The sequence below is a fragment of the Oryzias melastigma genome, linkage group LG9, assembly GCF_002922805.2.
Source record: "Oryzias melastigma strain HK-1 linkage group LG9, ASM292280v2, whole genome shotgun sequence".
NCBI classification, from domain to species: Eukaryota; Metazoa; Chordata; class Actinopteri; order Beloniformes; family Adrianichthyidae; genus Oryzias; species Oryzias melastigma.
The window spans coordinates 26,411,270-26,429,398 of record NC_050520.1 but is presented as its reverse complement, the minus strand read 5'-3'; the positions used below and the strand labels follow the sequence as shown (position 1 = coordinate 26,429,398).

The following is an 18,129-nucleotide window of genomic DNA, read 5'->3' as shown; positions in this document are numbered from 1 at the left end:
GGCGTCATTTTCAGTGCATTTCTTACAATGCTTTCTGATATAATAAACTGTAAAAAAAAAATACTTTAAAAACTACTGTAACTGACAATCAACCAGTAAATGCAATTTCTTATGTGCAATAACCAAAAGCTTAAGCCATATTTTTACAAAATAAATTGCCACCTGTGTTGTTATTTCTTTAATACTTATTCATCAACCCATCTATCATTAAGCTGAAAACTCTGAAAATGTCACAACAAAAAGCCAAATTTTCTCATTTTAATGTAGTTACAACAAAGTTAGCTGTCACACAAGTAAAATTTAAACTTTAAAGATAAGGTGATACTGAACTATAGGTGAAAGCCATCCCTTTGAAAACATAGAAATGAAAGAAAAGAAAGAAGATGATAAAAAGTTGGTGTACAGTAACCGATTTGCTGCTTTTGGCAGTATCTAATTTCCTGTTCTAATGAGTCATGCTACAAGCATCAGCTTTGTCTAATACTACTGGGCTGACTCCGTCTTTTCCTGTCAGCCTTTTGTCTCCTAGTCCTCCTTTATCTGGATCTCTACACATATCCCTAGCCTCATTTACAGCTCCTTTTTGCGCTCTATACCACAAATGTAGGTCGGTTTTCTTCAGTTCAGCAACAGTATCAGACGTGACTTATGCAATGGGTTTAGAGCTTTTGTTGCTTTTAGGGGATGCACTGGAATTCCTGCATTTTCCTCACTCCTTTCAGTAAACTTCTGTTACGGACATATCCATTTACCATTCTTTGGCTTTGTGCCTTTCTTGGGAGATCGAGGCTCTCTAATGTCACGAACACCGCCCGAACAGCAGCTATACGCTACAAACAAGTCTTTTTGATCTGCAGTTCACAGTTTCATCCCCAGTCTTTTGAAATCTAGGTCAGCTCTATTATTTATTAATTGCGGTTTCACAACTCCCGTAGTCCTCCCATTACTGCTCACTTCTTCAGGGTAAATTTCTCTTTTTCAGACTGAAATATGAACAACAACTTTGTGGATTCTTAAAAAGCAGAGTGGATCACCTGAATATTTTAAAACAACAATTAAGCACCACAAAGTCTGACTATTTTATTGACATGCTGTCCACCTTATTTCCACAGCTGTGGAAACCCAAACATGTGATAATATGTACTGTGCTGTCAACAGACCACTGACCTTTATCATGTCCTCAGCCCCACCCAAAGGCAATGGGTGACGGTGTGGTGAAGGTCTCACCAGACTCTCAGGCCCAATCTCTATACGAGGGCGTTTGATCTCAGGATATTCCAGCTCTGATTGGCTGCTGGCATCTGGTAGGTAGATGTGCTCGTAGCGAATGTGCTGCTCCTGGCCCCTGAAAGAGAAACAAGACATTCAAAAACACGAAAAATCTGGTTATTACACACATTAACATTTTATTAAATGTGGTTAAAAATGTATCTACAACATTCAAAAATAAAACACAAAAACTTGTGAATTAATAATAATTTTGGCAACACACAAATGAGATTTATTAAACTGCAGAACTATTAAAATGACATACATTCCACAAAGAAAAGTACATTATAAACTAAACATGGCATAAGTGTTGTCACTGTGTAATACTACACCATTAACAAGTGGCTACAATATAAAAAATGATATTTTTAAATATATGGTTAAGTCTCTCTACTTTGAAATTCCTACTAAAACCGACTGTTTTTGCTTCACAGCATGATACTTTACAAACACACAAAGCAGCCCAAAACCTAAGATGCATTGTAAGTTATGGCAAAGCTGTAAAAATCAGACATAATGTCTCAGATTACTATTACAATCACAAATAATGTTGGGAAAACACAGAAAAAAAGGTAAATGATAAAGATGAATTGAATTTTCTTTGATGCCATATTCAAACCAACTCATTACTGCAAGTAGAAAGGCAATAGCTTCTTGAGTTGTAATAGTGTGGTTAGAGAAACAAAAATTTAGGAAATAGACTATATAAATGATCTGCCATTTCAGAAGATGTAAAATTTAAAAAGATATACAAACAAAAGTTGGGAGACATGTATACATTTTTGTTAAGTCACAGACTGCATTATATTTAGTTATTTATTACAACTATAACTCAATGTTTTAACAATTTTATGAATGTTTCCTAACTAGTTCATAGATGAATAAATATAAGCTACATTAAACAATATCTTACTTCAATGCACTTGATAATGGTTCCTTTTCTATTCGAGAAAGTCTGTCACTTATAATGGCTTCATTTAAAAGTCCTTATTGTTTTTATTTTACTGTAACCACAAAAACACACTGAAAGTTGCAGTAAAGCCTGCATTAAGATTAGGTAACATCAACTTATTTAAATAACCTAAATTCTTTTCAATGTAATTCAAAAATACTTTATTAATCCTAAGGTGGATATTAGTAGTTGTAGCAAGTCATTTTCAACATTTGAACATATTTTCGGTGGTTACAGCTCTGAGCAGGAAGGATCTCCCTTAGCAGTCAGTGTTACAGTGGATCTGAAGAGGCCACTGACTGAAGACACTCTTGTTAACTTATAGTCTTTTAAAGATGATGCTCAAGGTTTTCCCATAATGGCTTTCATCTAATGACTCATCCATCTTCGAAGAATCAGAGGCTCCAGAGTAGAACAGAGGCAGCCTTTCCATTTGTTGGTTGAGCCTCTTTAAAGGCGACATGGGTCATAGTAACAGGAAGATGGAGGATTCTCTATAATGGCGATTGATCTTCCTGAGCTTTCATGCATAAGTAGCAATGGCTCTTAACTAATGCTTAATACATTAATAAAAGCGTGTAAATGAATTGGTGAAATCTTGCAAGCAACAATCAGCGGTTAAATAGTCAAATGAGTGGTTATTGTAACAAATGACTACATCTGAAAGGATCTGCATACCCTGTTAAAGACTATTTCATTGACCCGTCTGTTAAATGCACTCTATTCCGTCAAAGTGAATGTTTTCCAAGTGAACCCTAAAGGCAGAAAGTCAGTGACTTTGCTTCTAGTGTCAAAATGGAAGTGGCTTCTAAAGAGAAATGGGAAAACACAACCATAATTGCCGGTCTAGGCCCACAATGTCTAAGTGTGTGGTTGCTCGAGTGCTGAAAGACTGAAGCCCATTTCTGTATCAGAGGCCTAGTGTAACAATCACACCTTTCCATTGACTATACAAGATATAGCAGCAGATATGCCAGGCCAGACATTACGAAGTCGAAACCACATAAAATAAAAAGGCTCAATATGAGGTATGGAAGAGATTCATGGGTATTAATGTCTTCAGGTCCCTAAAAAAATGTCACAATGGTGTTATTTCCATGTGACATGCTTGTCTTGTCCATTCATTCAGTGGAATATCTCTATTTCCACAGAGTTGGCACTTACATAATCACATCATCAAGCACCAGTCCACCCCCACCCAACTCCGTCCTCCCTTTCTTCCCTCCTGCAGTTGTGAGTGGGCAGAATAATCTAGTCTCTTGGGCGGATTTGTCTGAGATGTGCATGGAAGTGGGGGGAGGGAGGCCTTGGGGGATCTCATCACAGCTTTGCTCTGTCGCTACCTTACTAACGTGGACCCCATTATGACAAAAACAGAAGTCATGTGTGCTGATAGCAGCCTGTTGTTGTGAAAGCACTACAGTCTTTGTATGGTTGCCAATATCTCCGCTGCTCCCCAGAGAGGCAGCTGTGCAGCTGTGCTAGGCACAAGGTTGGGTAACGGAGAGAAACGCTTGGCTAACCTCACCATAGCTCAGAAAAGAAGTATGGAAAATGGGATTTGGCATTCATTGTTACCGTGTCACAGAGCAAAAACCGCATTACTGGCAAAACCAAGACCTGAGGGAGACGATAAAATGAATTTGAGACGATTTATTTGATCTGGTTAGTTTGGTAACAAAGGCAAAACCAAAGCAACCTCCTCAGTTTGGAGCTAACTATAGTATTACCTAAATATTTAACATTTAGGTAGCTGAATTATCTGGGAAAACCAAAGAATTTCAGTCATTTTCGATTTGTTAACTGTGGTGAAAATATTTTTCTTTTCCTTGTTTTTAGGAAGCTTGATCCCAACATCGCAAGACACATTATACACATTTTCTTTCTTTTTTATATTTATTTTTATGAAAATGCAACAGGAAAATCTTTCTTTCCTGACAAAATAGCATAAAAAAATCTGGTTTGACCAACATATGTTTGGTTAAGGTGCAAAAAGAAAAAGATTAAATTCCTGCAACATAAAAAAGGGCATACATTACAATTAAAAACAGACATGCTAAAGAAATGTTAAATCAATATATGATTTTATATCATTCTACTATAACATCTAAATTTCAATTACATGGTATTTGTTGACTTTCTATTTAAAAAAGATTTTCCTCGATTTCTTGGGAAGGAATAATCTCAGAAAGAAAAAACAATGACATAAAAAGGCTCAATTTTATTTTTGCACCATATTGACAGCAGATTATGAGCACCAAATAAGAGCGATGAGAGATAAAACTAACAGAAAAGCAGGTTTTAATGCGTAATTAGTTTGGCAAAATGGGAACATCGGAGCTACAAATGAGTACAGGATGTGTTCGTGGTGTCCTACAAGTCTCCATACATAGGAGATATAATACACTACATACATATATGGTTCTAAATGTTGGTTCAGCAAAGGATAAGATAAGCACATAAAAGAACAGAGAAAACTATTGTCAAGGTCAGAATTGCAGACTCAAAAAAAAAAGCAGGAAAAGAAATCCTGAATCAATTCGACCTCTGTCTTCCAAATCCCCATCTGTAGTCTAGTTTTGATAAAATGTTCATCTATTATCTACAGAGGAGCAAACAGGCCGCTCAGCTGGAGAGCTTGCATAAGGCATCTGTCCTGCACATGCACAGAGGGCATTTCTGACAAACTGCCAAAGCATCCCAGATTGAATGAAATGTAGCAGTGAATCAGGAAGCATTTGAGGAGAGCGTTTATTTCTTTATCAAGCCATGACATAATGTTTCCATGCAAGGGGCTACGCTCAGGATTATTCAACAGGGCCGGTGTGCAACACCATGTTTTTTAAATGCTCATTGATGCTTAAAGACAGCGATACAATAAGCAGCAGTATCATCATTCTACAGAGAATTTTCTACCATCTGCTGTTAGCACTCAACAACACTCAGACTAAATCTCAAAAGGCAGCCACCAACTCTACACCTAGATTCACGCAGGTATTTGCAGATGATTTCCAGTAACATTCACTAAATCTGCATGCCAGCAAACTGAGAACAAAAACATTTATGCGACTTATTCCCTGAGCACCATGCAAAATTTAAATCACATCCATTAATCTTTCATAAGTCCTCATCACGTCTTACACTAAGGAACAGATCCACATATAAATAATAAAGAACAATGGTAGGTAAGAGACGTGGGTCTCTAGAGGGAGAAGAATAAAAAATTCTACTGTTCATACAATGCTTTGCTCGATTTACTGTTGGTTATACAGAAGGAAAACTCTGCAGGCTGCATTGCCCTGCAGAACCACTTAACACAAGATTAAAAAGGGAACGGTTTGTGGCTGCCAATTACATAAGGATTGCTTTTGGGGAGGGTTAACAGGCAGAGGCTTCACTGAGATAATGTTGCATAAAAATGCAGCCTCAATGTGGCTTCCATTCATGTGCTAGCTCTCAGCTGTCAGGACTCAGACTATTTCAAGCGATGAGGAAAGCAGGCATACCACAACACAAATGTTTACAGATCGATTTCTGGGTTTTATCAGTTTGATTAATTAGTTTAATTGATCTGGATTTAATAAAATAATATGACAGGAGGAGTTTCCTTACACTTCAATTCCCACAAACAAAAATATATTAAAAAATGAATCAACCCAGACTTTAAAAAATGTTAAACCTGAGATCAGATTGAAGCTTTTAAGAACCAAAACTCAGGATATAAAAAAAAAAAAATGTCCTGAGATCTAATGAGGCGTATAGAACTCAGAGCAGTACTCGTACCTTTCATTCCCAGGCTGGAACTCTGAGAGCAAAGAAGGTCGACGGCGGTGGGGCTGGGCCAGGTGGCAGCCGTAGTCCCTGACATGATGAGGGTGGTAGTCAACCAATCCCACTTCCTGAAACACAACCAAAATCAGAATTGTTTAACTTAAAAATGAAACAAAAATTACAAAAAAATTCACAAAAAGTTTTATTTTCTGTCCAACTATGTTTTGTTTGTACATGTAATATACAGAATCCCTTCTCCAAGCTTAGATCTCTTCCACACTTAATTTAGTTAAAAAATTTGAACAGCTACTGAAAACGTACACTTATTAAAACAGCCCATGATCCCTAATGTTTTGTCCAAACATAGGCTGCAGTGGGACGATAAGATGAACAACAGTTGCAGCAGAGGAAATCCTCGGTATATCCAGCTTTCTTTCTGTTCAATTACCAAGTGGGCCTCGCTGACACTGGAGGTCACTTCCTGAACTTTAAGGTTAAAAGAGGCGTCCTCTTTGAAGAAAAGACATCTTTGTCTGTGGTGAACTGATGAACATAATCTCAATAATTAGGAGATGTTGGTGGAAATAACGAGTTAGAAGCTATTATTACTCCACACTGCAAACATGAACTTTCAACTCTAACATCTAATGAGGGAACCATTCCGTTGCACCAGATTAATTTGTTTTTACTCAAACATCATCAGTTTTGGGGGATCAGGGGTGAGGTGCTTACCAGTCCAAACACTTTTTTCTACATATTAATGGATATTGTGACATACATTTCATGCAAGATCGATAGATAAACATAAACATGCTGAGGTACTTTGGGATTGAAATTGTTCCCTTTGTCATCCCTTACCGTGTGAGCCCGCTGCAGCTGCAGTGGTAAAGAGGCGGGATTTGGCAGATGCCTCGAGTCCATAGCTCTCCGGCCCGGCGGCACAGACTGGGGATGAGAGGACATGCTGGCACAGCCGCTTCCTCTACAGGTGGGAAAAGGGCATGGCTTTAAGGCAGATGCTGCACATTATTGGCAGTTTGCTTGAGCCTGAAACCTGTAAGCACAAAAAAAAAAAAAACACACACAATCAGGTCCAAGAGCCTACTGAGACGACCATTAACCTCTGAATATATATTTTAAGACACTTAGTATCAATAAAATTCAAGTGCATGACATAAAAGGGCAACTGTTCAATGTAATGGGCGATGGCAAGCATCCTCAAGGTTCGTTTGGACGTCTATACTACATTCAGAGCTGGGCGATATGACGATACATATTGTGTGGGTGATAGACAAGCGTCTATCGGGCCATTTCTCCTCTCGTTTATATTGTTTTTAAGCTAATTTCATAAATTATTACGCCAAATATGTCATTAAATAGCCAGAGACAGTGTGTACACAAAAAAATTTATAAAGTGAAAATAAAGACAAATGATAGAGAGATTCTTCATAAAGACACCGTCTTGTGGTTTTGTGACGTAAAGCTGCTATACGTTCTTTGATTCTCACTTTCGGCGTGTTTTACGACATGCTTTACTTTACTTAGCACGAATGCAGAACGATGGACGCAGACAGCTTGAAGTTGTTTCCCCAGAGTTGAAACAAATCAATACACAGATGCAGGCAGCCCAAGAAGAAACACTTTCAGCAAAAGGGGGGACGTCTGTGATTTGGCTACATTTTGAATTCAAGACCTCTGACGTAGAAGACAGCATTATGTAAGTTATGCTAATAAGCTATTTCTGCGCCAATGCTAAAACAATAAACTTTCTATCACTCAAGGAAAGTCCACGAGAATGAACATATGAGATTACAAAAATAAGATACAAGCCACGCTGTGGAACAGGACTGTATCGAGTACCGAGGCACTCGGGTTCTCGCGATCTGCTCCAGAGAATTTGCGACGCCCAAGATCGCTGATTTGTGACCTTTATAAATGTAGTGTCATAAAATATTTATTGCTTTGGAATACAGAACAATGTTGGATTTTAAAGGTGAATGTTCTGCACGACTGTCACCAGAAGTAAACAAATCTTCAAAATAAATGTCGGTGAAGCTTCCTGTTTTCAAAGTAAGACTAGCGAGAACTGCTTTATCCGTTCAAAAATTGAGACAGTTCCATTCAGTGACTTAAGTTCTGAAAAAAAAAATAAATAAATAAATAAATAGTTTTAACATTGGAGCTTTAGCTCCAGCGTCAATATTGGTTTGGTTATAACTCTTCAACAGTTTACGTAATTTTAGCAGAATTTCGTGCAAAAATGTGATTTTCTTCTCAGAAACCTGAAACTGTTGTGCACTTGAAAATATATATATATATTTTTTTTTAAATATTTTTTTTACAAGTTCAGTTTAAATACCTTTGATTTTTGGAACAAATGTGAAGGCTGCTGTATATCAGCCACATCTGTTCTCATTTGATTTATTTTGCTACAACAAAATGTTTGTTTCTCAATTGTGACTATTCAGTCATCTGTTACTTAAAATAGTGAGAAAATAGTCTGAAAATATACTTTATTGTCATATATCATGATATATATTGTTATCGTGATATAAAATATTTTATATTGTGATATACATTTTTTTGCATATCACCCAGCACTAACTACAGATAGTTAAAAAGTTATCACCTGACGCTATTTAGTGAGATTCCCTGCACTTGCAAGGTTTAACTCCCACTTTGCTGCTTACTGAATGGATCACTGTCCCGCTTAGAGGAATCTGACTCCAGCCAAGTCAAACAGCAACCTGATGAAAATACTATTTAGCTTGGTGGTACACAGAGACACCAGAAAAAGAAAGATCAAGATAGAGTGCGAAATTCAGATCAGTAAAAAATGCATTTACACCAAAATGACTAAACTGCAAGCAGTATTGAACACAACACACAACAGGTCCCAAGCTTTAACTCAAGAAGAAAACTCAATAAAAGGAATGGATGGATTTCCAGTGGTTACCATCATATTATATCATACTGTGGTTATACTGAACATGGTGAAGCACAGAAAGAGAAAAAAGGGGGAAAAAAATATGTCTTCTTTTATACCTGTGAACAACTTCAATATGTGTGAGGCAGAAAGAAGACTGATGTGAGATTGTCTATTGCACTTTGGATAACTGAAGTGAAAAATCTTTGTTTTCACTGCAATGACTCACTCAAGTCTACAAGCCACACATGGATGTGATTCTATTCCCTGTACTCCTGGCCAACAGAGAAATTGGGTTTCATACTATTTTTCTCTTTTGTTTACCGCCAGGTTATGATGCTAATTGGGGCCACGGTGGCTCAAGTGGTAGAACAGGTCGGCCAATGATCGTAGGATAGGTGGTTTAATCCCCACTCCTGCCAGCCAGCCGTCATTGTGTCCTTGGGCAAGGCACTTAGCCCTCCTTAGCCCTCAGAGGGGCCATTGGTGCGTACTGGCAGCCATGCCTATGTCAGTCTGCCCCCGGGCAGCTGTGACTACACCAGTAGCTTACCATCACCAAGTATGAATGAAGTCTGAATGAATAATGGATACACATCATAAGCCCTTTGAGAACCTGGAAATGTGCAGATAAATCTAAGCCATTATTATTATTTTATTATTAATTGTGCCACAAAGCAAGAGACATAGCAATTAAAATATCAACCTGACATGCCACCCAACTTGAAAACATGATGGAGTAGAAATAAATGGTTATGCTTTATAGTTATCTGTCAGTGAGTGAGAGTATTTTCAGTCTATTCTGTAATCTCTACTAAGAATATCTTTGTTTATTATGTCACAATTAAAAAAAAGAAAACTGTAAAAAAAAAGGTCAATAAAAGATGGTTCATCATAAACTGCAGTATAATATGAAAGTAAATGGTTGTTGCAGTTCCTTCAGTGACTGCACTGGCATTCCCCAAATTGGATGCAAAATAATAAACTCATTGAATGCAAAAATCTTTTAGCATTAAATGGTAAAAAATAAAGAAGTTGAATTGTTGCCACAACCTGGGTTAAAATGCCCGTGTACACATTTTAAATGTCCTACATATGCTTCAAACCTTTTAGTAGCACAAAGAGGGGCACTATCAACCCCTTCCTTCCAGCTCCACTGTCACAAAAACAAAGTGTTACTTGATTGCCGTTACGCAAAGAGCTCTATTACGAAAGCTTGAACATGGGTCTGGCTTTAAAAGACAGAGGACCTCTGTAAACATAAGCTCATGGAGGCCATGAGATGGGGTAAACACTGTTGAAAGTCTCACACCAGCAGGAGACTGGCTTTGTGTTCAGTGGCTTAAAGTGAGGTCATAAATAGTTTCCTCACATTAGTGAACACCTATTTTAGGTCAAACTAACTTGATTACTCAAGGAATGAAGAAACATAAGCTTAAGCAAAGATTTTATGTTTTTAAAATAAAAATAAAGAGAGTTTCTCCTGGAACTGAACTAACATCCAGTCCAGAGACGGAGAGTCTCTATGCAGTCACAAGACCCAAAAGGACCCAAAAGTTAAAAAAAAAACCTGAACCACGATGAGAGGACCAACACAATAAGAGAGCTTTAACATCAACTCTGGGGCAAATACAGCCTTCCAGACAAGAGGCTAAACACATGCACTGGCATTGCTACAGACGCCCACAGGCAAGTCAATGGCTCACCGCCAACATTGCAAATGAACTCAGTCACCTCCCTCCTGCGCTCTCCCTCTCCACTCTCTTTTGCTCTGTCTTTGCAGAGTAGAAGGCCTCAGCCTGCAACAGCCAATATTTCATCCTCTTAACACCCACCCTCTCTCCATTCTAGGAATGACTGTGGATATACTAACACACAGACAGCTTTCAGCCTGCCAAGAAGAGCAGGAGGCAGACTTCAAACAACAGTTTCATTCTACTCACATGTAAACAGTAAAGCAAATCCCCGCTCAGAACAAACTGGTTGCTTCACAGTCGAGACCTACAATTAAAGTACTACAGTTTCAATGGCTAGCCCTCAATGTTTATCGACAAACTTAGAAAAGCTGAACATACCTCCAAATCAAGAATAGTCTGTCCTGCTGTTATGTCTACTTTAAACCAAATCCAAGATTGACACAATGAGATAGTGTAGCAAACAAACCACAATAAAATAGATAGTTAAACTTGTAATTAGCTGTTTTATTGCCTCAAAAATAGGTATGGGTTAAAAATGTTAGTAGATTCAGATCAAATCAATCTTTTCTTCAAAAATTGGATATTTGTTGGATTAATAGATCAACCTTCCTTTAAAGCAAATTGTTGGATTCTTTAAGCAAAAACTACTTGTCTAGTTGCTTTAAAGATTAGAGTTCCTCATTTTCAACATGTTTCCATATTTTTCAGATGCATAATTATGTGAAAGCCGTTTTTCTGAATAAAGAAAAAAAGTTTTGTAAAAGTATTTAGAAAAATGTATTACAACCAAATCCCATGCATAATAATTCTGTAATTAATTCAAGATCTTGACAGTAACACTCATCCAACGCAGGATTATTATAACTCTTCATCACATCTTCTACCCCGTATCTTGAGCTGGGTTGTGGGGGCAGAAGTCTAAGCAGAGATCCTCAAACCTCGTGTGCAGAAACGTCCTCGAGTTCTGAAGCAACCTTAGAGCCCTCCTAACCCTTGTGCTCTCTTATGTGGTCCAGATGACCCCACCCTTACATTGATGTGAGATTCCTCCCATGACAAAGGTGGACAGGATGTTATGTCTGCCACGGACACTGAAGATAAAAAAAAGTGTGAAGATAAAAAATCCTTAAAGAAAAAAGAAGTTAAGCACACTGTCTTGTGAGGTCCAGATAACCCCACGTTCAATGTAAACATGCCAAGGATAGCACAACGGCTAGGCTAGCTGAGGAGAATAGACTGATGCCCAGTTGTCCAAGCTCTGCATTGTATCCAGACTCATATCCTTTTGTTTATGTTACAAAGTAACATAAATTTTTAACACATATGTAGATTTGATCAGTAAACTCCATATACCCTCCAGGAGTCTGTGTAGGTATAATCTTAATCTGCAGTTCTATGACCAGGAAAAAAGAGCCACTGTTCCTGCTAAATCTGAAGTTTGACCATCAACTAAATTCTACTTTCCAGTACCCTGGAGAAGATTTTTCCAGGGATTCTAGAGGGTGTGGTCCAACTTGCTGAGTAGTGTAATACCAACTGAGCTTACAAGTCCAGAGCCACTACCCTTGACCACCATGCAATGTCACAAAGACCTGTCACCCAAGACAACCCCACAACAGCTTTTTGATTACCGTGGTGACTCGGTTGAGTAATGGAATACTCCTGGAATTTAGATATTCTTTCAACCTTTCAAAAATGGCCTAAAACGAGAACACAAGCCCCACTGTTGACAACATAAGTAGAGAACTGCTTCCCCCTTCTGAAGTACCAAATGGTTTACCAAAATTTCTTGAGGCTGACCAAAGTCTTCCTCAATGGCCTGCCGGAACTCCTCCCAGACAAATTTTTGCCTTTGCAACTGCACTGAAAACAAAAACAAATCCCTAAGTACTCAAATTCCTAATAATAATCTCTTTATGGGCACTTAAAAAACTACTATAATCAACATGTGCGTCATTCCTCTAAAATGAAAACATTTTTCTAGAAAGGCAGACAATGTGCAAAGGACCCAGTTTATAAAGCAGAGCCCAAAAGAAGAAAGCTTGTGTAAGTGGGGGCTGCAAAGAGTCAGCTCAGGAATGTGGCACCCTGTCAGATCCCATAAGAATTTATCTCCCTGGAGCCTCATTACAGAAGGGCACAGACAAGGAGGTTCAAGTTTGCTTACACTTTCTTTCACTCACTCTAAACCTCAATAGAGAGAAGATAGAAAATTTTATACATGGACAAAAGACTTGTTCAAATGGCTTTCTTCCATTTATCCAACAAGCACATCAGGTCAAATTCCTGCTTTACCACCATGTCCTTGAAATCAAGCATCTTCCAGTAATTACCTAATTGATGTTAAAGTGTCTAGTTTGTGGTTCACTTAGTTTTATTTTGAAGTAAGTGTTTAATTCAATCACTAAATCTTAAAAAAAGCTAAAAAAGCCATAATGTGCTTACCTCACACTTGCATAAGCAACAACAAACACAAAAATATGTTTGTTGATTTTGTTATTTTTTTGACTCTGTCTTCTCTGTTGTTGTTTTTTCCCTATATGGAAATAGTTAAATCAATACAACCTTTTTCCACAATTTAGGAACTATAAAGGCAAATAAGGAAATACTAAGGCTTTTTCCCAGTTAAAATTAATTATTTTTTAAAGCGTTTTGGCTGGTGGATGAAATTCAGAACAAATGTAGGTGCATGTAAATTTAACGAAATCTCACCAAGTATAAATGGATCATAGACAGTTTCTTTACATTTTTATATTTGAATTTGTTTAAATTGTATTTAAAAATTAAAAGTTGCAAAGATTTTTAATGTTGTCACTCAGCATCAATAGATAACAGTACTAATGCCATTAACTCAAAAATATTGTTTTAATAGAATAGAATAGTTACTGACTTCTGATCTATTTCAAGGCAAATCCCTGGAGGAAGTGCTTCAATGGCTTGAATCCACAAAGCCATTCAGACTGTATCCTGCACTCAGCATTGCAGCTGCAACTGCAGCACCTGTCCAAACAGCAGATGCGAAACAGATTGTTTTTCTGCATTCAAGATTGCACAGTGTGGTTAAGTCCACTTGTGCAATTTATGTCACATCTGAATAATGCCAATATTTGTAATACATTTATTGTTTATTTCGAGGTCAAAATGTAATTTACAACTCACTGAAGAGAAGACTCCTGAATGTTTGCTGTAAAGTAGCAGTTGATGGTACAATCCCAGAGGTTTTTGATTACAGACGATATTTTAAATGATGAACTTCAGATCGTCAAATGCTCTGCTACAGGCAGTTAAGCAAAAAAAAAAAAAAAGCTGGTTTCTCTACAATAACACCTGTTGCACAATCCTACGTCATATAAATATCTAGAGTTCTCTTATTTCCCCCAGCAAGTTATTTATAAGAAAGCCCTTTTAAAAAAGGAACATGTATGAAACAAAATGACATTTGTCTTTTGTTATTTTACAAAAGACGTCAGGGATCTCCCCTGATGTTTGAAACGCATTAGCTGTAAACTTGGAAAACATTCTTGGTGACAGTAAAATTGTACTTTAAGTGTAAGTCTGTAAGAGGCCCTGTGATGAACTTCCAACCTGTTCAGGGGGTACCCCATATTTGCACTAAAGTAGCTGGGATGGGCACAGCAGATTTAGATGGTGGATGGGATCCTGCTAAAATAGCCAAATAGTGAAAACAAATTCTCAAGAGAATGGAAGTTCAAGTACGTGTACAAGTGTAAACTCATGATCTGACACTACCATCCTATTTTAAGCCAAAGAAAATCCTGGGAACACTGGGCTAATGCTTTACTAGCTGCTAAATTTGACTAGGGTACATAAGTAACCTGGTTTTTCTGAGGTAACCTGTATTCAGAGAAACCATCCCATGTTTACAAGTACAGGAGTACCCAGATTTCCACACCACTTACTTGACACATAAGCAGTCATGTCTACTCATTTAACTCTGAAATTGAGTCCTTAGTGTCATAGTAGTGTGTAATTATTCACCCCAGACCCATTGGTAGCTTTTTATCCTCAAAAAGACAACAAAAAAAACGCACAACGTCATCAAATCGTTCTCCCTCGTGTTGCTTATCTGCCTCAAGCACAGAAAGCAGGAGAGATAAAAAGCAGGGCAATCGCATCTGTGTTCCAACAGTGAAGGTGGTTAGCAGTTTAGCTGCTGCTTATTTGACCTAGTGTATGTGGTGGAGGGAAACCACCACCAACACCATATTCAGTCAAACTGACAGATGTGCACTGTGACAGCTGACAGCATATATGTGGGACAGTATGGTACTTTTGATGCATTTACAAGACTAAGTGGAAATAAACAAAGACAAAAAATACCTTGTAAAATATAAAAATCCTGCAGCCTTAGCAAGCAACAGAGAGGAAAACAGTTCATTTGTGTTTAAGCACACCTAAAATTGCTGTAGTTCATGTGTAGCTAAACTGCAGATAAAGGGTAAAATATTTGTTTCAACTTGCTTTTAATTACAGGCCCACTTAAGCAATATCTTGGCTGCACGAAAATGAAGCTTCTTTTTCAGACAGGTAACAGACAAAAAGGCAGAATGCAACTGAAAACACAAAAGACTGTTTTTCATTTCCTACTGGGAAGACTTTAGCTTGTCATTTTCAATCTACAATGCAGTCAAGACACATTGGATTACTTTTTATAATTATCAAACTAGATATTTACCAAAAGCTTGATAGCAAAGTTGGAACTAGAATTTTGCATTAAAGATGATCTGTAAGTAATCTGGTCTTTCTTCATAAAAATATTTTAAAGATAACCTTGCTGTCAAAATTTGTAAGTTTCAAGAACATTTTCAGTTTTTAAAGCTCCTGCGAAAAAAAAACTGTTCTTGAAACTTTTAACTTTCAAGAACAGTTTCAGTTTTTAAATCTCTTGGGGAAAAAAAAAACAATTCCAAAACTTCACTGTTATTAAAATATAGCTTATTTGTAATGCTTTTTGACTGTGAAATGTATTCCGCAAAGAGAAAAGAAGTATAAAATGAAAGGATTACTGACTAATTTATATAATATTCATGAAGTTCAAATATTACTAGTATTTCTTTAGATGTTTGACAAAAAGTCAGAGTCAGAACCGGATGTTTTTTTCGGTGGTGGAATTACAGATACAAATTGAGGTTTGTTACCACCATAGCATGCCCCAATCTTGATGGAACAAAGTAAAGCATGAACTCATAACGGAGGTCATATTTTTCAATGACTACAGTTTGCTTTCTGTAGTGAAAGAAATTCCCCACTGGAAAGTCCAGAAGATTGACAAATGCTTTACATGAGAAGTCTGATCAAAATCCAATTTATTATAAAAAAACACACCTTTTAAAAAACAAATATAGGGTGTTCCGATTGACAAAAAAACTGTGTAAACCTTATATAGCTTCACTGGCTTAAAAAACAAACTAACCCTCACCCAAACCAAAGATGTAAAGATATCTAAAAATATCTTGTGAAAATATAGAATAGAAAAAGAAAGGAGAGCAAGGATGTATTTAGCATAGAATTAATAAAGAGTTTTAAGAGGACAGGACATTTCTAGCCAGATTTCTTCCTATTGTTTCGCTCTGGTCAGAGCTAGTTTCAGTCAATATTGATCTCTAATGGGCAGATGCTTAAAACCACCACAGCTTGGTTGAGTACAGTCTTTGGCTTGCTACTGGAAGTGCTGTGTTTGAAAACAAATCAAGTCATACGAAAGACTGAAAGCTTTCTGTCATCTTTGCCCTGTAAAATTCTGTATGAACCACAATCAGTTTTGTTCAGAATCAGTTGTTATTTTAGATCCAGACCCGAAGCCTATAAATGTCTTCTGGAAATGGAGCAGTCACCATCTTCTGTTATGAAGACTAGTCTGCCTTTGATCCCTTAAAATCTATATCTCGAGAATACTGAGAACATGGGAGGCACTGCTACCCACTGCTGTTACTCAAGAACAGGAGAATCGATACAAGCTTCAAATCAGAGTTACCAAAAATCTACCCCAACCGTCATGAGATTTTATGATGACCATCTATGTAACACTGGGGATGTCAACAGCGATGCCTGAATAACACATCACGTAACTCTGACTATTCACATGATCAATAGGAATCATTTGACTCAGATGTGCAGAAAAGCAGCTTTTCATACAACGTAAAGTGTTGGATAACAGCGCAGAGACGCTTTTCTCCACAACAGAATCATCTTATTTACGTCGATTGTGTCTGAACTTCACTACTGCTAACTGTTCCATAACAGCATAAGGCTGGTTTTCTCCACTTAGAATCCACAGGAATTACGTTAACGCAAGTGGTTGAAGAGTTACAGTTGTCAAAAGAATGTCAACACAGCAGGTTAAATGATCGTGTGTTTGTGTGTGTGCCGGGTGGGGCGGGGAGGACGAAACATCACTAAATATAGAACCAAAGTCGCCGAATTGGCAACACTGAATGTTGGCTTGGATTTATCATTGTTTATATTTAACTATGTGTGTCTGAACGTCAGTGACCTTGTCATCTATGTTGTGTCACAGTGTGTATTACAGACTACTACTTTTTTTCATTCAACTGCCACCTGACAATTTGAAAAAGGGCTTACTGCTGTAGACTGAGCAAAATACAGAAATGCACAAACAGAGACAGCTGGCCCAATCAAGGGACTCTGTGAAATATCCAGATCTGATCCTTCATGGGAAATCAAATTCCTGAAATGAAAGTTATAAATGCCTGGCGAAGGTGTCAGTATTTATATTTCCTTTGTCTGTAAATATATTGTATCTGACACTACTTTTTATAAGAGCAACAACTGACTTGACTCAGTTAAGAAATGGTTAATGACTTTAAGTCCACAAAATAACAGCACAAATAACAACAAGAAAAAGATTTGGGTATTTTTTATCCTTCTAAGCTCACTACATTCTCATCAAGTAATACATTAAAATATGTTTGAAGACGCTACAACACATTTTCCAATATCCAGCTAACAGTAGGACAGGTTTGCTTTTGCTTTCAACCCAAAGCAGCTTCCTCCTTGCATAGAATTTAAAGAAATATGGCATTTCTATATACTGTATTATTGTGCCATTCTAAAGTACAAGCTTGCAGAAAATTACAACTCCACGTTTTATGAAGTTTACAGCTAATGCGTTTCGCACGTCAGGGGAGATCCAGTTTCAGTGTTAAGTCAATATACAGATGCAATCTGAGGTCCTGTACGCATTTTAGGTCCTGGGCGTGACACGTCCAGAGTCCAAATCCCAGAATTTTGGCAAAGATGATGTGCAGGGTAAACCAATGACATGATCACCGGGTGGAGCTAAACCAACATTAGGGAGAATTTTATCATTCTTCTCCAGAACTTAGGATATATTTTCATTTGTATAAACACAGTAATAAAAATGTTTCTAATTGTATTCTTATGCTTTCCCTCCTCAGACTAATGCAGAAGAGCAAATCATCCAACTGCTGTCTGTCTCAGAGAGATGGAAGTACCGCTGAAAGTGACCATCA

The 18,129-nt window shown here is 37.4% G+C and overlaps 1 protein-coding gene across 3 annotated transcripts in view; it reads right to left on the bottom strand.

Annotated features, from left to right (window-relative positions):
* ncor2 (nuclear receptor corepressor 2) overlaps positions 1–18,129 on the bottom strand; it is a 78,474-nt gene that overhangs the window by 50,770 nt on the left and 9,575 nt on the right. For all 3 annotated transcript variants that reach the window (XM_024275319.2, XM_024275318.2, XM_024275320.2), the window contains exons 2-4: positions 6,851–7,046; positions 6,005–6,120; positions 1,168–1,345 (exon numbers count right to left, since the gene is read on the bottom strand). In XM_024275319.2, the coding sequence (XP_024131087.1) occupies positions 1,168–1,345; positions 6,005–6,120; positions 6,851–6,955 (399 nt within the window). In that variant the 5' untranslated portion in view covers positions 6,956–7,046. The remainder of the gene's footprint in view (positions 1–1,167; positions 1,346–6,004; positions 6,121–6,850; positions 7,047–18,129) is intronic.